Raw genomic sequence first — 13,906 nt, 5'->3', positions numbered from 1 at the left:
CATCACTTCCCACCAGTTTCTGTCATGCACACTGCAGCTCTCTCTGTCACTGTCTACCTGAACTGCAAACATTTTATGTCGTGGCTCAGACACGTTGGCAAGGAACTGAGGATGGTTTTGAGAGGGACCTGTATAACCAGCAGACTCCTACCACTGAGTCCTTGCCTGTCAAAGGAGGCAAGCAGGAGGGAGAACAGAGCTCAGCACACCTGAAAGAGGAGGGGGCAACAAGGAAAACAAGACAGGGCCACAACTCGGTTCACTTCCTCCCTTAGGATGCAGCAGAGCACAGGCGCCTGAGCAGCAGCACAGAGCAGGGCTTCGGAACTTGGAAGGATGGCTTTAAGCTGAGGTCACAGGTCAAGCATCTTCTGCTTTGGGTACCTCTCAGTGTGGCATTACCTCAATGTAATTGAATGTAATTGCAGATGTAGCTGAACTTCAGGGCAATGAGCTAACAGGACCGTGCGACACCATCGTAATTGAGGCTTTTGTTCTACGGCAGAACAAGGGCTGCTTGAAACCAGTCCAGTGCCAGGGTTCCCTACTGCTACAGTGCGGGCACAGGCGGTCAGGAGCTGCCTCACGCCCTGCTGTGCTGTGTCCGTTAGCAATCAACACAGGCTCAGCAGACTCCTGAGCAGTGCAGGCACATCCCCTGTAGCTGGGGCACATCTGTTTAACCCAGAGATGAGGCTGGCTATTACGTGATGCTCCGTGTGCACTTTTACTCTGTGGGATCAATGAGAAGATGAAAATTGGCTTTTGAGTACAGATGTCAAGGTTAAGTGAAAGATGAATGGAAACCATCAAACCCATCACAATATGAACAGATCCAGACGGTGGCCTGGGCTCTTAATTAACGTGCCTGGAGAACAGCTCCCCACAGAGGAGAAGATTCCAGAGCTGCACTCGCGCTTGCTGCCAGGGGACAAGGATGCCATTGCCTCCCCTTCAGAAGGCAACACAGAGACTTCTGTTGCACCGTGGGGACCTGTGGAGCACAAATAGCCTCACTCAGATTTATGGCTTCTGCTGGGCTCATTCTGGCCAACAGGTGCCAATAAGATTTTCTCCAAGGAAGCCTGCATGGAAAGCAAGGAATTCCAGGGGGGATCACACAAGCAGCCCATCTTCATGCCGATGACATCACTTTGGAGGGACCCTAAAGATGACAGCAAATTTGGGGTGGCAGAAGACAGATGGGTCCAATTATGTCTTCTGCTAAAAGAGCTGTTAGCAGGAGAAGAGACTGCAAGAACAGGGTTATAGGAGGCTTATACCATGCACAAATCTGGGAAAGGAAACAAATTTTCTCTATCAGCCTGAGCAACAATACTGTGCAAAACTTTTACTCAGTGGCATCTTAAATACATTGGTGTTTACACAGCAGCTGAACCCACAGGGTCACAGGCACAGACGCAGCAGGGAAGGTGTTCCCCAGCAGCCTGTGGTGCACTCAGTGTCCCAGGCTCAGAATGTGCAGGTATCAACACATGGAAGGGTTGTAAGGTTCTCCAGGCAGAAGGCTTAGTCTGCCTTCCAGCCCTTGCCCCGGTGTTAAATCTCAGGTACCAAGGCCACAGAAGTGGCTCCTTTGTTTCTGGCATCAGCACCGGGATGACATCAATGTCCTAAGGGAAGAGCCTGACGTTATCCCTACACCAGGCCACCGGCGCCCAGCACTCCTAGGTGTCCTCCAGCACAAGTCAGTGCTCTGAAGAAATGAAGTCTCTGGGTTCTCTGGCTTTCTTGGGCACTGTTTTCTTTGCTGTCGAGGAATTGGGCAGAGTTTTGCTTTTCATGGCTGTTACTTTCCTCTGTTTTTGATGAGCGGTTGGGAGAGCTTTCAGCCCCAGCATCTCACAGTACTTATTGCACTGGTGGAGGGCTCTGAACTGCTCAATGAAGGAAATGGAGCAGTTGCCTTTAAAACCTTTGTATCTGTAGCAACAAAGAAAAAAGAAAGCCAAACAGGATTAGTTTCCAGCACAGGGAGGCAGAGCATGGCTGTTGGCTCATAAGCAGCTCGAAAGCACGAAGCAAGTCTCTTCCCCCATGCTGCTTTGGAAGCACTGTCACAGCCAATCCCACCAAGCCGGAGAGGTGAGGAAAGCAGGCAATGAGCAGCAGACACGGAGGGCAAAGGGTCAAAGAGGCGTGTTCACTGCCCTTTCTCACTTCATTTAGCTGGGAATGGAACTGGCTGCTGGCTAAGTTTGTCTCAGTAACACATAAACGAGATCCACTCTGCATCACTCTCCAGGAACAGTGCTTGGGGCTGCCATGAAGACAGCAGGCTGCTGGCAGGAGGTGTCGTCAGGCCCGGAAGCTGTTTTCATCCCAACATGGACATCGTGGCTCTGCTGCACTCCTCCCTCCGCCGGCCTGAGCACTGAGTCACAGAGCCTTACTGCCCAAGCCCCAGACCAGCTGCAGCACTGGAATGAACACACCTTGCTCGCTGCACAGCATGCCAGAGAACTTGTGTGCTGTGGAGATTGCACTGTGGTGGAGCTAACACTGCTGCTCTGAGAAGGTCAAACACTTTCTGACAGAGAAGCTCCTGTACTACAACACTTTGCCATATTTTCTCTACAAAGAATGGTGCCAGTGGTGATGACATAACAAACCACCCTGCACCAAAAGGGGGTGGTTCTGCCTCCATTTATAGCCAGCTGCCCCACTCTGCATCTCCAGTGCTCCTCTGGAATTGAAAAGCTGACCCCTCAGGTTGGCTGCATTCCTAGCATCAGTCCTCCCACTCTGGGAGGAAAGAAATCCCAGGGCACAATGCACATCTGCAAGACTCTGGCATTCTGAGGTGAGTTACTGCTTCTTGGGGCACACCCCATATTGGCAGTCCCCCCCCCCCCCAGCCTAAAGATGCCTTGCTGCTGCTTTTAAACAGTCACAACTGCCTACAAAGGAGGATGGAGCCTGAATGATCTCAGCCAAGCTACTACAGCCATGATGGTGAAGGTTTTGTTGATAATGCTGAAGTGAACAGCAGCCCTTAATCTGCAAAGGAATTAAATTGCTGCCAGTGCTTCAGCAAGAAAAACTATCTTGGAGTTCAGCTTTCTTACCTTAAGTATTTAAGAGCCCTTTTTGTCTTCTTATACTGCTGTGTTCAGATTCCCCTTTGAAGTCAGAGGCCCTGAATGTCAAGTTTGTATTTCAGTGAAATAAAGCTCCAAGTGTACTTCTATTTGCCAGCTGAAGCTGTTAATGCCAGACAAGGTTATCCTCTAAGTTGCTAACAGGTAGTAAGCTTGCCCCACTCTAGAGGAACTCATCAGTTAGCAAGCTGTAAACAGCCAGGTGAACCTCAAATGGTCTGAAGGAGTTTGTTTCCTCTCCAAGCAAGTTAGGTCCTTGTCTTCCCACAGGAAGTTTAAAAGGAATGCCCTTGTTACTACAGCAGTACAACCTGGAGCTCAGCAAGATATGAACCTTGCTCTCTGGAGAAGACTTCATACATGAGCAACTTGAGCAGAGCCAGCAGGTGTATGCTCCGGGCAGAGCATGCTCCAGAGGCAAACCTGCCTCTCTGTTGACACTAAGCATTGACCCTGCCTCCGAACCCAGTCCTTGCACTGCCAGCAAGCAGCAGGAGCTTAGACCCAACCAAGTATTGTGATTGTTTCTGATGTACATCCTGTTAACCACTGGGTCTTCCCTGAGATTCCCAGTGGCAACCAGAGCTGTTGCTGCAGCACCCTCCACCCTGGCAGGGTGTCAGGGCCGGATGCTGCAGCAGTGTGTGCAGCACAGAGATAATGAGGCTGGGTGCAGCATCTGCTCACTGGTGTCTGAAGCCTTGATCAAGAGCTCTGCTGCTCCTGTGCTGTAGCTGTGTTCTGGCAGAAATACCAACCACAAGGGCTGGCAGTTACTGGAAGTCTCACTGCTCTGGGTGCTAACTGCCCTGTCTGTGGCTTCCACACAGCCCTGAGCTCTTTCCTCTGCTCTCATTCTATTTCCTAGGTAGCCAATTTATTGAAGCTAAAGAAAATTCCTTCATGTGCTTTTCTCATGCCATAAGATTCTGATAGCACTAATTCCTTCATGGAAATAATGTTGGAATGAAAAGGTTGAGCTAAAAATAAAAAATCCACTCTTCTCAGGAAGTAAATCAGGCTGTGAGATGACCTCCTGTCTGCATGTGGTCTTTGTTCCTTCCTGCATGTCTCTGAAGGAACGTCTGAACAACGAGCAGACACAGCAGCGTTTGCTCAGACCCTCCTGTGAACAACAGCATGCTCTGCTAACCTGCTTGAGCAGCTGACAAATGGCAGGAATATGTGCAGTAAATACCTGCAGGAGATGGAGCATTCGTGTTAATTAAATGCAGGTCGTCAGTTTGTTTTCCCTAGCTTTGCTCCTAAACCAAGACATCCTCATTTCCCTCCTCTTAAAACCACAGGTTTGCATCTGATCTCGTGGCCACAGCTGTCGCGTTGGAAACACCAAATCTCTGCCAGTCACCTGGGCCCGGGTCGCCGCGGCCCGACTCCTCGTCTGTGTGTCTGCCATTCGTGCAGAAAGGCCTTGGGCACAGCCTGGCGGCGGAGGGGCTGGCTGCACGCCGCCGGCAGCCGCTGGTAGCGGGGGCCGCCTGCCCCGCCCGCAGGATCCGCTCCGCTCAGGGCTGCCGGCCCGGCTCTCAGCGCCCCAGCCCCGGGCTCTGCGGTTTCTAGTTCGGCTTCGCCCTCTCCTGACACAGGCTACGGTACTGCAGCGGCCGCCGAGCGCCGAGAGAGCGCCGGCAGCCTGCGCTTGGGCTCCGTCTGCTGCCACCGCACTGGGGAAACGGAGGGTGAAGGAGCACAGCTACGTGCGGCAGGGTTAATTCTTGGAGACATCAATCTCTCCACAGGAAGGAGGGAAAGATGAAGCCGAAGGATACACAAATGCTCAAGCGGAAATGCTGGATCCCCCCCCAACCATTAGCAGCAGGGAGCAGTGCTGAACGGAAGTACAAAACGCCAAGAGAGGCTGGTGGTGGTGCTGGGCTCAGGAGACACACTGGGGCATCAATAATGGCCAGGAATAATTCCTGACAGCTGCTCTTCTGGCTTCTGCAAATTCCTCACTGGCAGTTGCACTTTGGCAACTTTGGTGTAGGGTCTGGAGGGCTGGCAGTCTGCAGCTGTGGAGGACGTCCCCAGAATATTGTAAGGTGGAATCTTAAATAACTTCAGGCATGGTGACTTTTCTTGTGCCATAGGTACACAGACAGGCTCCAGTTTCGTATAAGACTGAATGCATGTGACTGCATCTGCTTTTTCCTCTCAGTTTCTCAGAGAACAGGAATTTAAAGCACTGGTCACAGGCATTTGCTCCCCTGCCCTCTCCCCTTCCAGCAGCCAGCGGATCTGAACGGCTGCCCACACCGTGCTCTTTGTGCCTGTTCCTACCAATGGCTCTCTGGGCCCGTGGTAGGAATAGAAGATTTAGTTAATGGAAGATTAGAACAAAAACTAGGAGAAGTGGGAGGAAGTGAGAACATTAAAGGCCTATGTCTTTGCACACATGCTTAAGTCTCCCAGAAAGACCTGAAGGCATTGCAAAACTGCTAGGAAAGGCCTCTTGAAACGTTATGAACAGAGCTTTTGTTGTTCCTGAGAGAGAAAGGAAAGCGATATCATCAAGTCCTTAACATGTTTCCTTTCTTGTCAGGTAAGTGGCCTACACAAAGCTAAACAGACACCTTCCCTCCACCCACGCAGCTGGCAGGAATACAGGCTCAAGGAAAGCTTAGGTAGGAAGAGAAACTGCCAGAGCTCTGAACTGAGAGAAGCCTCTCGCCAAGCTTGGGTCAGGCTTACGCGCTCCGAAGCTGCGGCGTTGCGCTGGCTGCCGGAGTGGCTTCAGCTGAGCTCCCTCACGCAGCCCCGGCCCCATCCCTGGGAACTGCTCACGGAAAGGGCAAGAAACCTCTGGCCCCTTTCAGAGCATCTCCTTCCCTGACTCCCACAGTACTGTGATAGATACCCTCTTCCTTCAGTGGAAGAGCAGGAGGGGAGGGAGGCCAGCTCAGCTGCTGGCAGCAGGGTGCAGTAGCAGGGCTAGACAGGCACCGGCACTAGCATGTGCTGGGGCAGCTGCTGCTGAGCACAAGCCCGGCGGGAGCTCTGGCTCCAGCACCACCCGGGCCTGGGCCATTTTCTCTATAGTTAGAAGCTCTGGGCAGCACACACAGCAGCTCTTTTCTTGCAGCCCAGGCTCGAGCTGCTGTTGGCCCTGCCTGTTCAGCCCTACCTTCCTCCAATAAAATTGCCTTACTTGCCTGCAAGTCACCAGAGACCTTGCTTTCACTCATGAAGTGCCTGTTTTAAGGGAGGCATGAAGCAAGAAGCAAAGCCCAGCATGCAGTGAAGCTCCACCCTTGTGGAACTAAATGTGTCTCCCTTACAGGTGGGTTCCCATAAATATGAACAAAAAGAACTTAACAGTCAGCTGAGGATTGTTTGCTTCCAAAGTCAAAGCAAGAACAAGCCCCCAGCGCCCCCTCCCCGCTGCACTGACGCTGTGAGAGCCTGGTGTGCAAAGCAAAGCGCTGCTGAGAAATGCATTTTCACTCACCCTTTGGCCAGCGTTGCTATGCCAACGTCCGTTAACTTCATGCCTACACCTACGAGGCATCAAGGAAACAGAGAGCTTATGTCAGAGCAGAATTTCCAGCACTCCAGAGGCAAGAGCACTACATAGAGAGGCATTAAATACTGTTTATTGATCCATGGCTTTCATTCCCATCATCTGTCACTGCTCTCCCCAAACATGCTCAGGTACCCCAGTGAGAGTGTTTGTGCTCTGCCTCATACCAGCTGTTTACAGAGAGCAGGGAGAAAACCAGAGCAAAACCTGCTTCCTGTGCCAGGCTGTAGAGGAGGAGGAGGGTTACAGCTGGGTGACTGCACTTCAAGAAACACCCAGGACCTTTGCTCAACCACCTGCCCCAAGATGTATTTATTGCTGGGAGGGGTGATGCTTTGCAAGCTTGGATCACCACATTTAGCAGCAGGAACTGCACAGTTGCTTTGCCAGTGCAGCAATAGGACTGTCAACCTGCTTTTGACTTTGGGTGGGAGAGCTAAAATCCTCCACTCATTCAGCATTTCCAAAAGTTCAGGGGGTTTAACCTGTCCCTTTGTTGTGCCTTGTTGTTTGTTTGCTTTACAGGAAAAGGATGGTCTCAAAAGCACTTTGCTTGGAATACAGCCTCAGGGATCTCAGCTGATGTGCCTGAAAAATGCAGCCCAGAGGCTCGAGCAAGGAGGTGATCAGAAGAAGGATGCTTCTGTTCAGCAGCACAAGGCCTGCTGTTCATCGTGGCAGGAAGCCTTACAGAAGCCCCAGGACCTTTTCTGCTGCTTGCTTCCCGCAGGCTGGGATACTCTTTTCCTCTCCCTTTAAATTGCTTCAGGGTCCTTGTTTAGATAGCTTGCTGCTGACTGTCCTGCCTGGGATATTTTCTAGGGGCCCAACGTTCCTTGTTTTTCTTTACAAAGGAGCTGTCTTTGTTTCAGATACATCTGTGCACACTGTGTGGGGTACAGGGCCACATCCCAGCAGCCAGGAGGCACAGGAGCAGGAGGGCAGCAGGTAGTAAGTGCAAGGAGGAGTTTGGCTGCAGGAACATGTTCCTTTAAACCTAGCCAGGACCTGTACATGGAGCATTCCACTGTTGGTAAGTACTCAAATACCAGAACGAGTGAAGGACTAGGATGCCCTTAACAGCTAAAGACTTTTTAATTCACAGGACATTTCATGGGTGGTGAGACAGTAAGCCAGGCTTGACACATGCTGAGTGTCCTGATTTACTGAGAGGACACACAGAAGAACAAGTGTCAGATGTGGACTTTCTTTCCCCAAGTGTCCCCTTCCAAGAACACCAACTGGCTTCTGTGCTGCACAGGTGAACACATGCCATCCCCTGCTGCCACAGCAGGCAATCCATCCATGTCTGCCTGTTCCCTAGGGTAGAGACAGTGCTCTCAAAAGAGCCTAGATAACAGAACACCCAACTCTCTCCTCTCTCCTGATCTGCAGGAGATGCTGCACAAAATGGGCAGAGGCCCGGGATACTGCCTGCATCTGGAGGTAACTCTGCCCTCTGGGAGCTTTGGGAAGGAGCACAGGCAGCCATGCCAACAGGACACAGAGAGCCAGGAATATGTCTGGAACATTCTGCAGCTGGGGATTGACTGCAAGTGGTCACCAGCTCCTGTCACAGGAAAGCCATTTACTGCCCCCTTGCAGACAACTCACCTTGCAGGTCAGTGACAAGCAAGCTTCCATTGGTCTTCTCATACACCCAGTGCTGGAAGGTGCAACACTTCTGGCCAGCTTCTGAGTCTCTTCTCAGGAAGTTGACTTCCTTGCCATCCCTCATAGAGTACTTCACAAACTCCCCAACCAGCTCCTCCTCCACTGTTGCATAGGGGATGTTATTAGCAGGGCGATGAACAAGGAAAATAGGAATGATCCTAAAATCAAGGGATACAGAGCTCTGGTCAGGGAAGGAGTAGCTTATCGTGCCATTAATATGAGCCATTTCCTGTCTTAATATGAACAGTTTCTGCTACAGTTATACCAGAATCATGTCTCTTGCCTGCTATGCCTTTACTGCTTACTATCTTTCTCTAATGGGGAGGGAACCTCTCTCACCACCTTGAGTCATTTAGGTCATGACTCCAGCTGCAAAACCATTCTCCGGACTCCCCTTTCTTCTTCTTCAGGAATTCCTCCTAGCGGTCACAGGCCAGTATGCACAGCTGTGGCACAGGACAATATGGCTAGCAAAAAAGAATATATTCATACTCACTCTGGTGCTTCTCCAAAGCCTTCCAGGGGTTCAGCTTCAGCTGCATATATCTTTGCATACTCCCTCGCAGTGTTCTGGACATAGCATTCCTGCACCACAGAGAAGTGCCTATGGAGTACTACTCACCACACTGAGACCAGCTCTGTGAGACAGCTTCTCAAGGACAGCAACTTACCTGCAGTGCCAGCTTGTAGTTCTTCTGAACTAGATCATCCTTGCTCTTGGTCCCATAGGTGATGGCACTGTGCACTTTGAGCACACAGGGGTGGCCAGGGCTGAACACTGGCACCAGGCCTTGCATCACTTTGCTTCGGAAGGCTTTCCGGTGCATGCCTTCACCGAAGTGAAGCTCTTCTGTGGCTATGATTCCATGCAGGTTGCCACCAAAATAGCTGTCCCTGATGAAATCTTCTCTGAACATCAGCTGCATGAATTCAATTTCTTCCACACCTGGAAAACAATGCACTTTGCTCTGCACAACATCCTTCTGCAGGCACAGGGAAAGGCGGAGGTGGAAGAAGGACTGGTCTCTGCTCCACAGAAGGAGCGTGGCCCAACTTGTCTTGAGGTGGGGCTGGGACTGAGCCAGCATGGAGAAAGGTGTCAGGACAGGTTCACAAGGAGAGCATACAGTGTATCACACAAAACAGAGGTAAAGGTCACAAAAGCTGTTTTGAAAATTATCAGGGGACTTGCAAACTGGAACTCGGAGTGACCTGAAGATGCCCTGAGGTGATACAGAGGCCCTGCCAGCTCTGCTTCTTTGGGAAGGCAGAGGCAGCAATAAAGCTAATGTGCAGTCGTGGATGCAGATAAGACTGGTGTGTCCCCAGCATGCTCAGAGCACTTCCTGCTGAAGCTAGCAAGGCTTGTCAGACAAGCCAGAAGTTGCTGGTATGACCAGAGCTTGTTTTAGCTCTCAGCTCAGAATGTTTTCCAGGAAAGACTCGCAGAGGTACTCAGCTGAAAGAGGCCTCAGGCCTTACCCAGTATGGACTGCGATGGAAACCTGCCTTTCCTAGTGCCAGCCACACTCACTGCATCAGCTCCACTGCTTTTCAACCTGGCGAGCATCAGCTTAAAGACAGGTCATTTAGCAAAGGCAGGAGGGAACAGCAAGGGTTTCACTCCACAAGTGACTGGGAGCAAGGAGCACATTGCTACAAATGACTGTGTCAGTTTCGATCATCAGGGGAACACATCAGCTTTAGTGATCTCTGCATTCAGGGAAACTGGTACAGTGATTTTTCTCCCCAGCTGTGGAGTCTGAAGGTATCAGTGGCCCAGGAGTGTGTGCCTAAGTTTGCTAAAGGTGGAGTCAAGCAGGATTATGATTTTTATGCCTATAAAACAAAACTGGAATACAAAAGGGAAAAAATATATGAAGGAAAAAACCAGTGGCTGATGCTAAGCACAGACAGAAACTAAAACACTCTACCTGCACTTCAGGTCTCTCAAATCACAACACTGCAAGGAACACCAGTGAAAAAGACTAAGAGGAGAACAAAAGGAGTATGCTCCACAGCAGCGAATCCCTTCCAGCTGCCCTCTAGCTACCTCTGGTTCTGAGTCTGTGCACTATTGCCTCTCTGAAGCACAGAGCAAGCAGTGTACGTACAAAGCTCCTTAACTCTACCTGAAGTTCTCTGTGCCACTACATGAAAAGTCCTCTCTATTTCAAGAGGGAGCTGAATGTTTAATTTTGTTCCTCTAGAAAAACAAAGCCAAATCAGAGGGCTGGATGCAGCACTCTGTGAGTGCAGTGTGCTCAACACCGCTGAGCCCTGGTGCAGTGCCCTGGCTGTCTTTAGCTGCAGCACAGCCAGACATACACCCAGTGTGGTAAAACACAAGTCAGCACAGGGGGAAAGCTCTGCAGAGCTCCATGGAGTGCAGTTACACCGCAGGTGACTTGCACAGCCCACGTGTGCAGACCACTGGCAAGCTCTCGGTGCTGTGTGCCTGTGTCTCCGTGACACCACGCAGCGCTTCCAGTGCTGCCCCTGAAGGGCCGGGCCCTCGACCTAACCAGGGGCACGCAGCCCAGTTCAAACCAGCACTCCAGGCACTCCCTCCCCCGGCACAGCACAGCCTACAGCCAGGTCTTGCACCTACAAAATCCCACAAGTTCCTGCCAGTTCCATCTTTATGGCACAGCAAAGGTGAGTGTGGAAGGGGAAGGGCAGCTGCACCAAGGCAGCGCTGACTGGCTGCGGTGAATTCCCAGAGGCTCCTGTGGGATAACTGCCAAAGCGTCTCAGTCTGCTTGGACTTTCCTTCCTTTTTCCCATGTGGAAATCAGCAGGAACAAAGATCTGGGCACACGTTGGAGCAGAGGTGTCTGCTTACCTTCACAGTTCTGAAGACTTGCGAGCTGCTCCAGCACTAGAAGGAAGCAGAGGAGGAGGCGGTGTAGTGCAAAAGCTGGGCAGGGAAACTGCCCCTGTCAGGGTCAGCAAACAACAGGAGACGCTGGGACTCACCCTCAGCAGTCAGATTGAACTCGGCAGTCACCTGCCCATAGGTGTTGCTCAAGCAGCAGTAATACATCCCCTGGTCTTTGCTGCTGGCTTTGGCTATTGCCAAAGAGACAGGAGAGTCATCCTGGGCACTGGAAGAGAAAAGGGTCATTTCCCACATGAATACTTTTGAAGATCTGTCCTCATAATTCCTTGTATCTCTCCTCCTGCCCTGCACCTTCTGCCCCTTGCTGCAAAGACTGACTCAGATATGATGTGGATGTGAGCAGACAAAATATCTTCTTTCACCCAACTTAGAAATGTTCAGCTTCACAGCATATGATCCTAGTGCACTGAGAGAGAAGCACCTCAGTCAAATCCAGCAGTCATTAAACCACACAAGGCACCCCAACACTCCTCCCAATCCTGGGGCCACATACAGAAGGCATGAACATGAAACCTCCCAACTCTCTCAGCCTGGCCTCACAGCAGAGGGCTTGCAGCCCTCCCAGCATGGCTGTGGCCTCCTCTGGCCCTGCTCCAATGGGTCCCTGTCTGTGCTGTGCTGAGGACTCCAGAGCTGCCCCAGCACTGCACAGGGGGTCTCAGCAGAGGGGCAGGATTCCCTCCCTGCCCCTGCTGCCCAGGCTCAGGGGACCAGCCCATGGCCAGCTTTCTGGGCTGCAAGTGCATGCTGCTGGCTCACACACAACGTTTTGCCCAGCAGTATCCCTTCTGTGCAGGGCTGACCCCCCAGCCTGGGCTGACAGTGCAGGACACTACATCTCCTGTTGGCTGTTCCAGCAGTTCACTCCCACACAGCACGACGCCAGCCTCCCACAGCAGCCAAGTGTGTTTGTGCCGTTTGGCTGGGTGCTGAGCTTCAAACTTCCTTTTGCCTCTCACAGCACTTGGAAGCTGGATGAGACTGGTTGTGAAGAGGCCGAGAGGAAGCAGCTGCTGACAGAGTGCAAACTATGACTAGCATCAATGCACTGTGTGAAGACAGACTGCTTCATCGCCCTGATTTTCTGCGCCTGTCGTGCTAACCCTCTTAGCAGGTGGCCTATTCTCCCAAAAGCTCCTCAGGCACCACCAGATCTTCAGAAACATGCACTGACCTTCTCTGCAGCTGAGCCAGTAACTTGGAGTCTTTAGTCCATGTGATGGTGGAGTCACCATGAATGTCACCAAACTGACAGCAGAGCTTGATGTTTCCAGAGCGATCAGGGAACAGCTCTGCCTGGATCTTCTTCAGCAGCTTGGGAGCTTGAAACAAAAGAACCCCAGTCTGGGATTAGAAGACACTGACATGCTTTTAAAGGAACCTCAGAACGATCTGCAGATACTAAGGATATGAATTTGACAACACTGTGATTTCTTCTGATGCAGAAACCAAGGCTTTCAAGTACTGTGGCTTTAGAAGCCTCACTCAGTGCCCCACACTGCCAAGGGAGATGTTTTCCATGTAAAGGCATTTTGAGTTGATGGCATAGGTCCCAAGGGGAGCTCCAGGCGACAAAGGCATCGACGCAGAACAATTTCTTCATCAAAACACAATCCCTCTGACTAAAGGACTGGCTGGGTTTATCAGTGAAAAAGACACCACACTATGTGGTGGCACAGTAAGAACTCAGCTGAGAAAGTGCCTGAGCTCAGTCTCCAAGGTGATCCTGGAACACACCTAACACACACTGCCAGGATGAGACCCTTTGCAAGGTGCAGGGAGGATTTCCGTTCAGACGGGAGGAGGGTGGTTAGCTGTCTGCACCTGGGCATGTCGGTGGCCTTCGCTTCACTCTTCAGCGACTGATTTCTCCCCTCTAAAGAAAGTCCCTTGAAGGGTTAAATCTTGGAGAGCTGAGCTCCAAGCACTGCTGGACTGATAAGAGGAGACAGTGTTGGCCTTGATGGCTTGTGAACTATGGGAACACGGTGCCGCAGTGCAGTCGGAGGAGGGCCGATACCTGATTACGAATGGTTGTTATGACCTGAGAGTGTAAGACTTCACACGTATAGCAGACTGATACAACAGAGTCCCTGGTTCCACTCCTGAGCTGCCTCTGCGTTGTATTAGCTTTTATAAAGCAGGACTTTGCATAGTAAAGTGGACACCTGGCCTGCATCAGGCTGAGTCCCATCTCTTAATCGCGGCAGGCCCTACCTTTCCAGCCACAGGGCATGGTTCTTTGCTAAACACTGACCATCACACAAACAGGCCCAGGAACCCCTCAGAGCCCAGCCTGGGGGAGGTCCTGAGGAGCTGCTTCTCCACTGACACGTGCTTGCTGGCTCACAGAGGGCTCCAGTGACTTCGCCCGTGGGCATGGTGTGGGCGGGAGGATAGAGGGCTCTTGGAAAGAATGGGAATCAACAGGTACTGAGGGAAAGGTTTTGAGATCAGGACATCCCTGTGCTGAAGTGAGACATCCCTGCAAGATGCAAGATGTTCTGTTTCCTACCATGTCAGCTCTGAGCCACCAGAGTCTGGATGAGCTGGCAGGATGCCTCTCCCTCAGGGACCCCATTCCTGCAGTCTGACTTTCCCTGCCTAATGCCCAAGGCACGCTGGATCGAGCCCGCAGGATCAGGCACCTGCAAGTGACTGCTATCT

The 13,906-nt window shown here is 51.6% G+C and overlaps 1 protein-coding gene across 3 annotated transcripts in view; it reads right to left on the bottom strand.

Annotated features, from left to right (window-relative positions):
• Window positions 1-580: 580 nt before the first annotated feature.
• The window catches only part of ALPK2 (alpha kinase 2), a 34,737-nt gene continuing 21,411 nt past the window's right edge, over window positions 581-13,906 (bottom strand). Inside the window, exons 6-13 of one of the 3 annotated variants that reach the window (XM_068169319.1) lie at window positions 12,414-12,561; window positions 11,317-11,444; window positions 11,183-11,218; window positions 9,009-9,283; window positions 8,834-8,922; window positions 8,278-8,495; window positions 6,592-6,640; window positions 581-1,944 (exon numbers count right to left, since the gene is read on the bottom strand). In XM_068169319.1, coding sequence (XP_068025420.1) covers window positions 1,710-1,944; window positions 6,592-6,640; window positions 8,278-8,495; window positions 8,834-8,922; window positions 9,009-9,283; window positions 11,183-11,218; window positions 11,317-11,444; window positions 12,414-12,561 — 1,178 coding nt within the window. In that variant the 3' untranslated portion in view covers window positions 581-1,709. Of the gene's footprint in view, window positions 1,945-6,591; window positions 6,641-8,277; window positions 8,496-8,833; window positions 8,923-9,008; window positions 10,190-11,182; window positions 11,219-11,316; window positions 11,445-12,413; window positions 12,562-13,906 lie in introns of those variants that run through there. The other 2 variants (XM_068169320.1, XM_068169321.1) reach the window with 2 other exon arrangements.

The sequence above is a fragment of the Melanerpes formicivorus genome, unplaced genomic scaffold (assembly GCF_026170545.1).
Source record: "Melanerpes formicivorus ecotype bairdi unplaced genomic scaffold, bMelFor1.0.p_v2 SCAF_179, whole genome shotgun sequence".
Classification (NCBI taxonomy): domain Eukaryota; kingdom Metazoa; phylum Chordata; class Aves; order Piciformes; family Picidae; genus Melanerpes; species Melanerpes formicivorus.
Note: the sequence above shows the minus strand (reverse complement) of the source record. Positions and strands in the feature narration are given on the sequence as shown.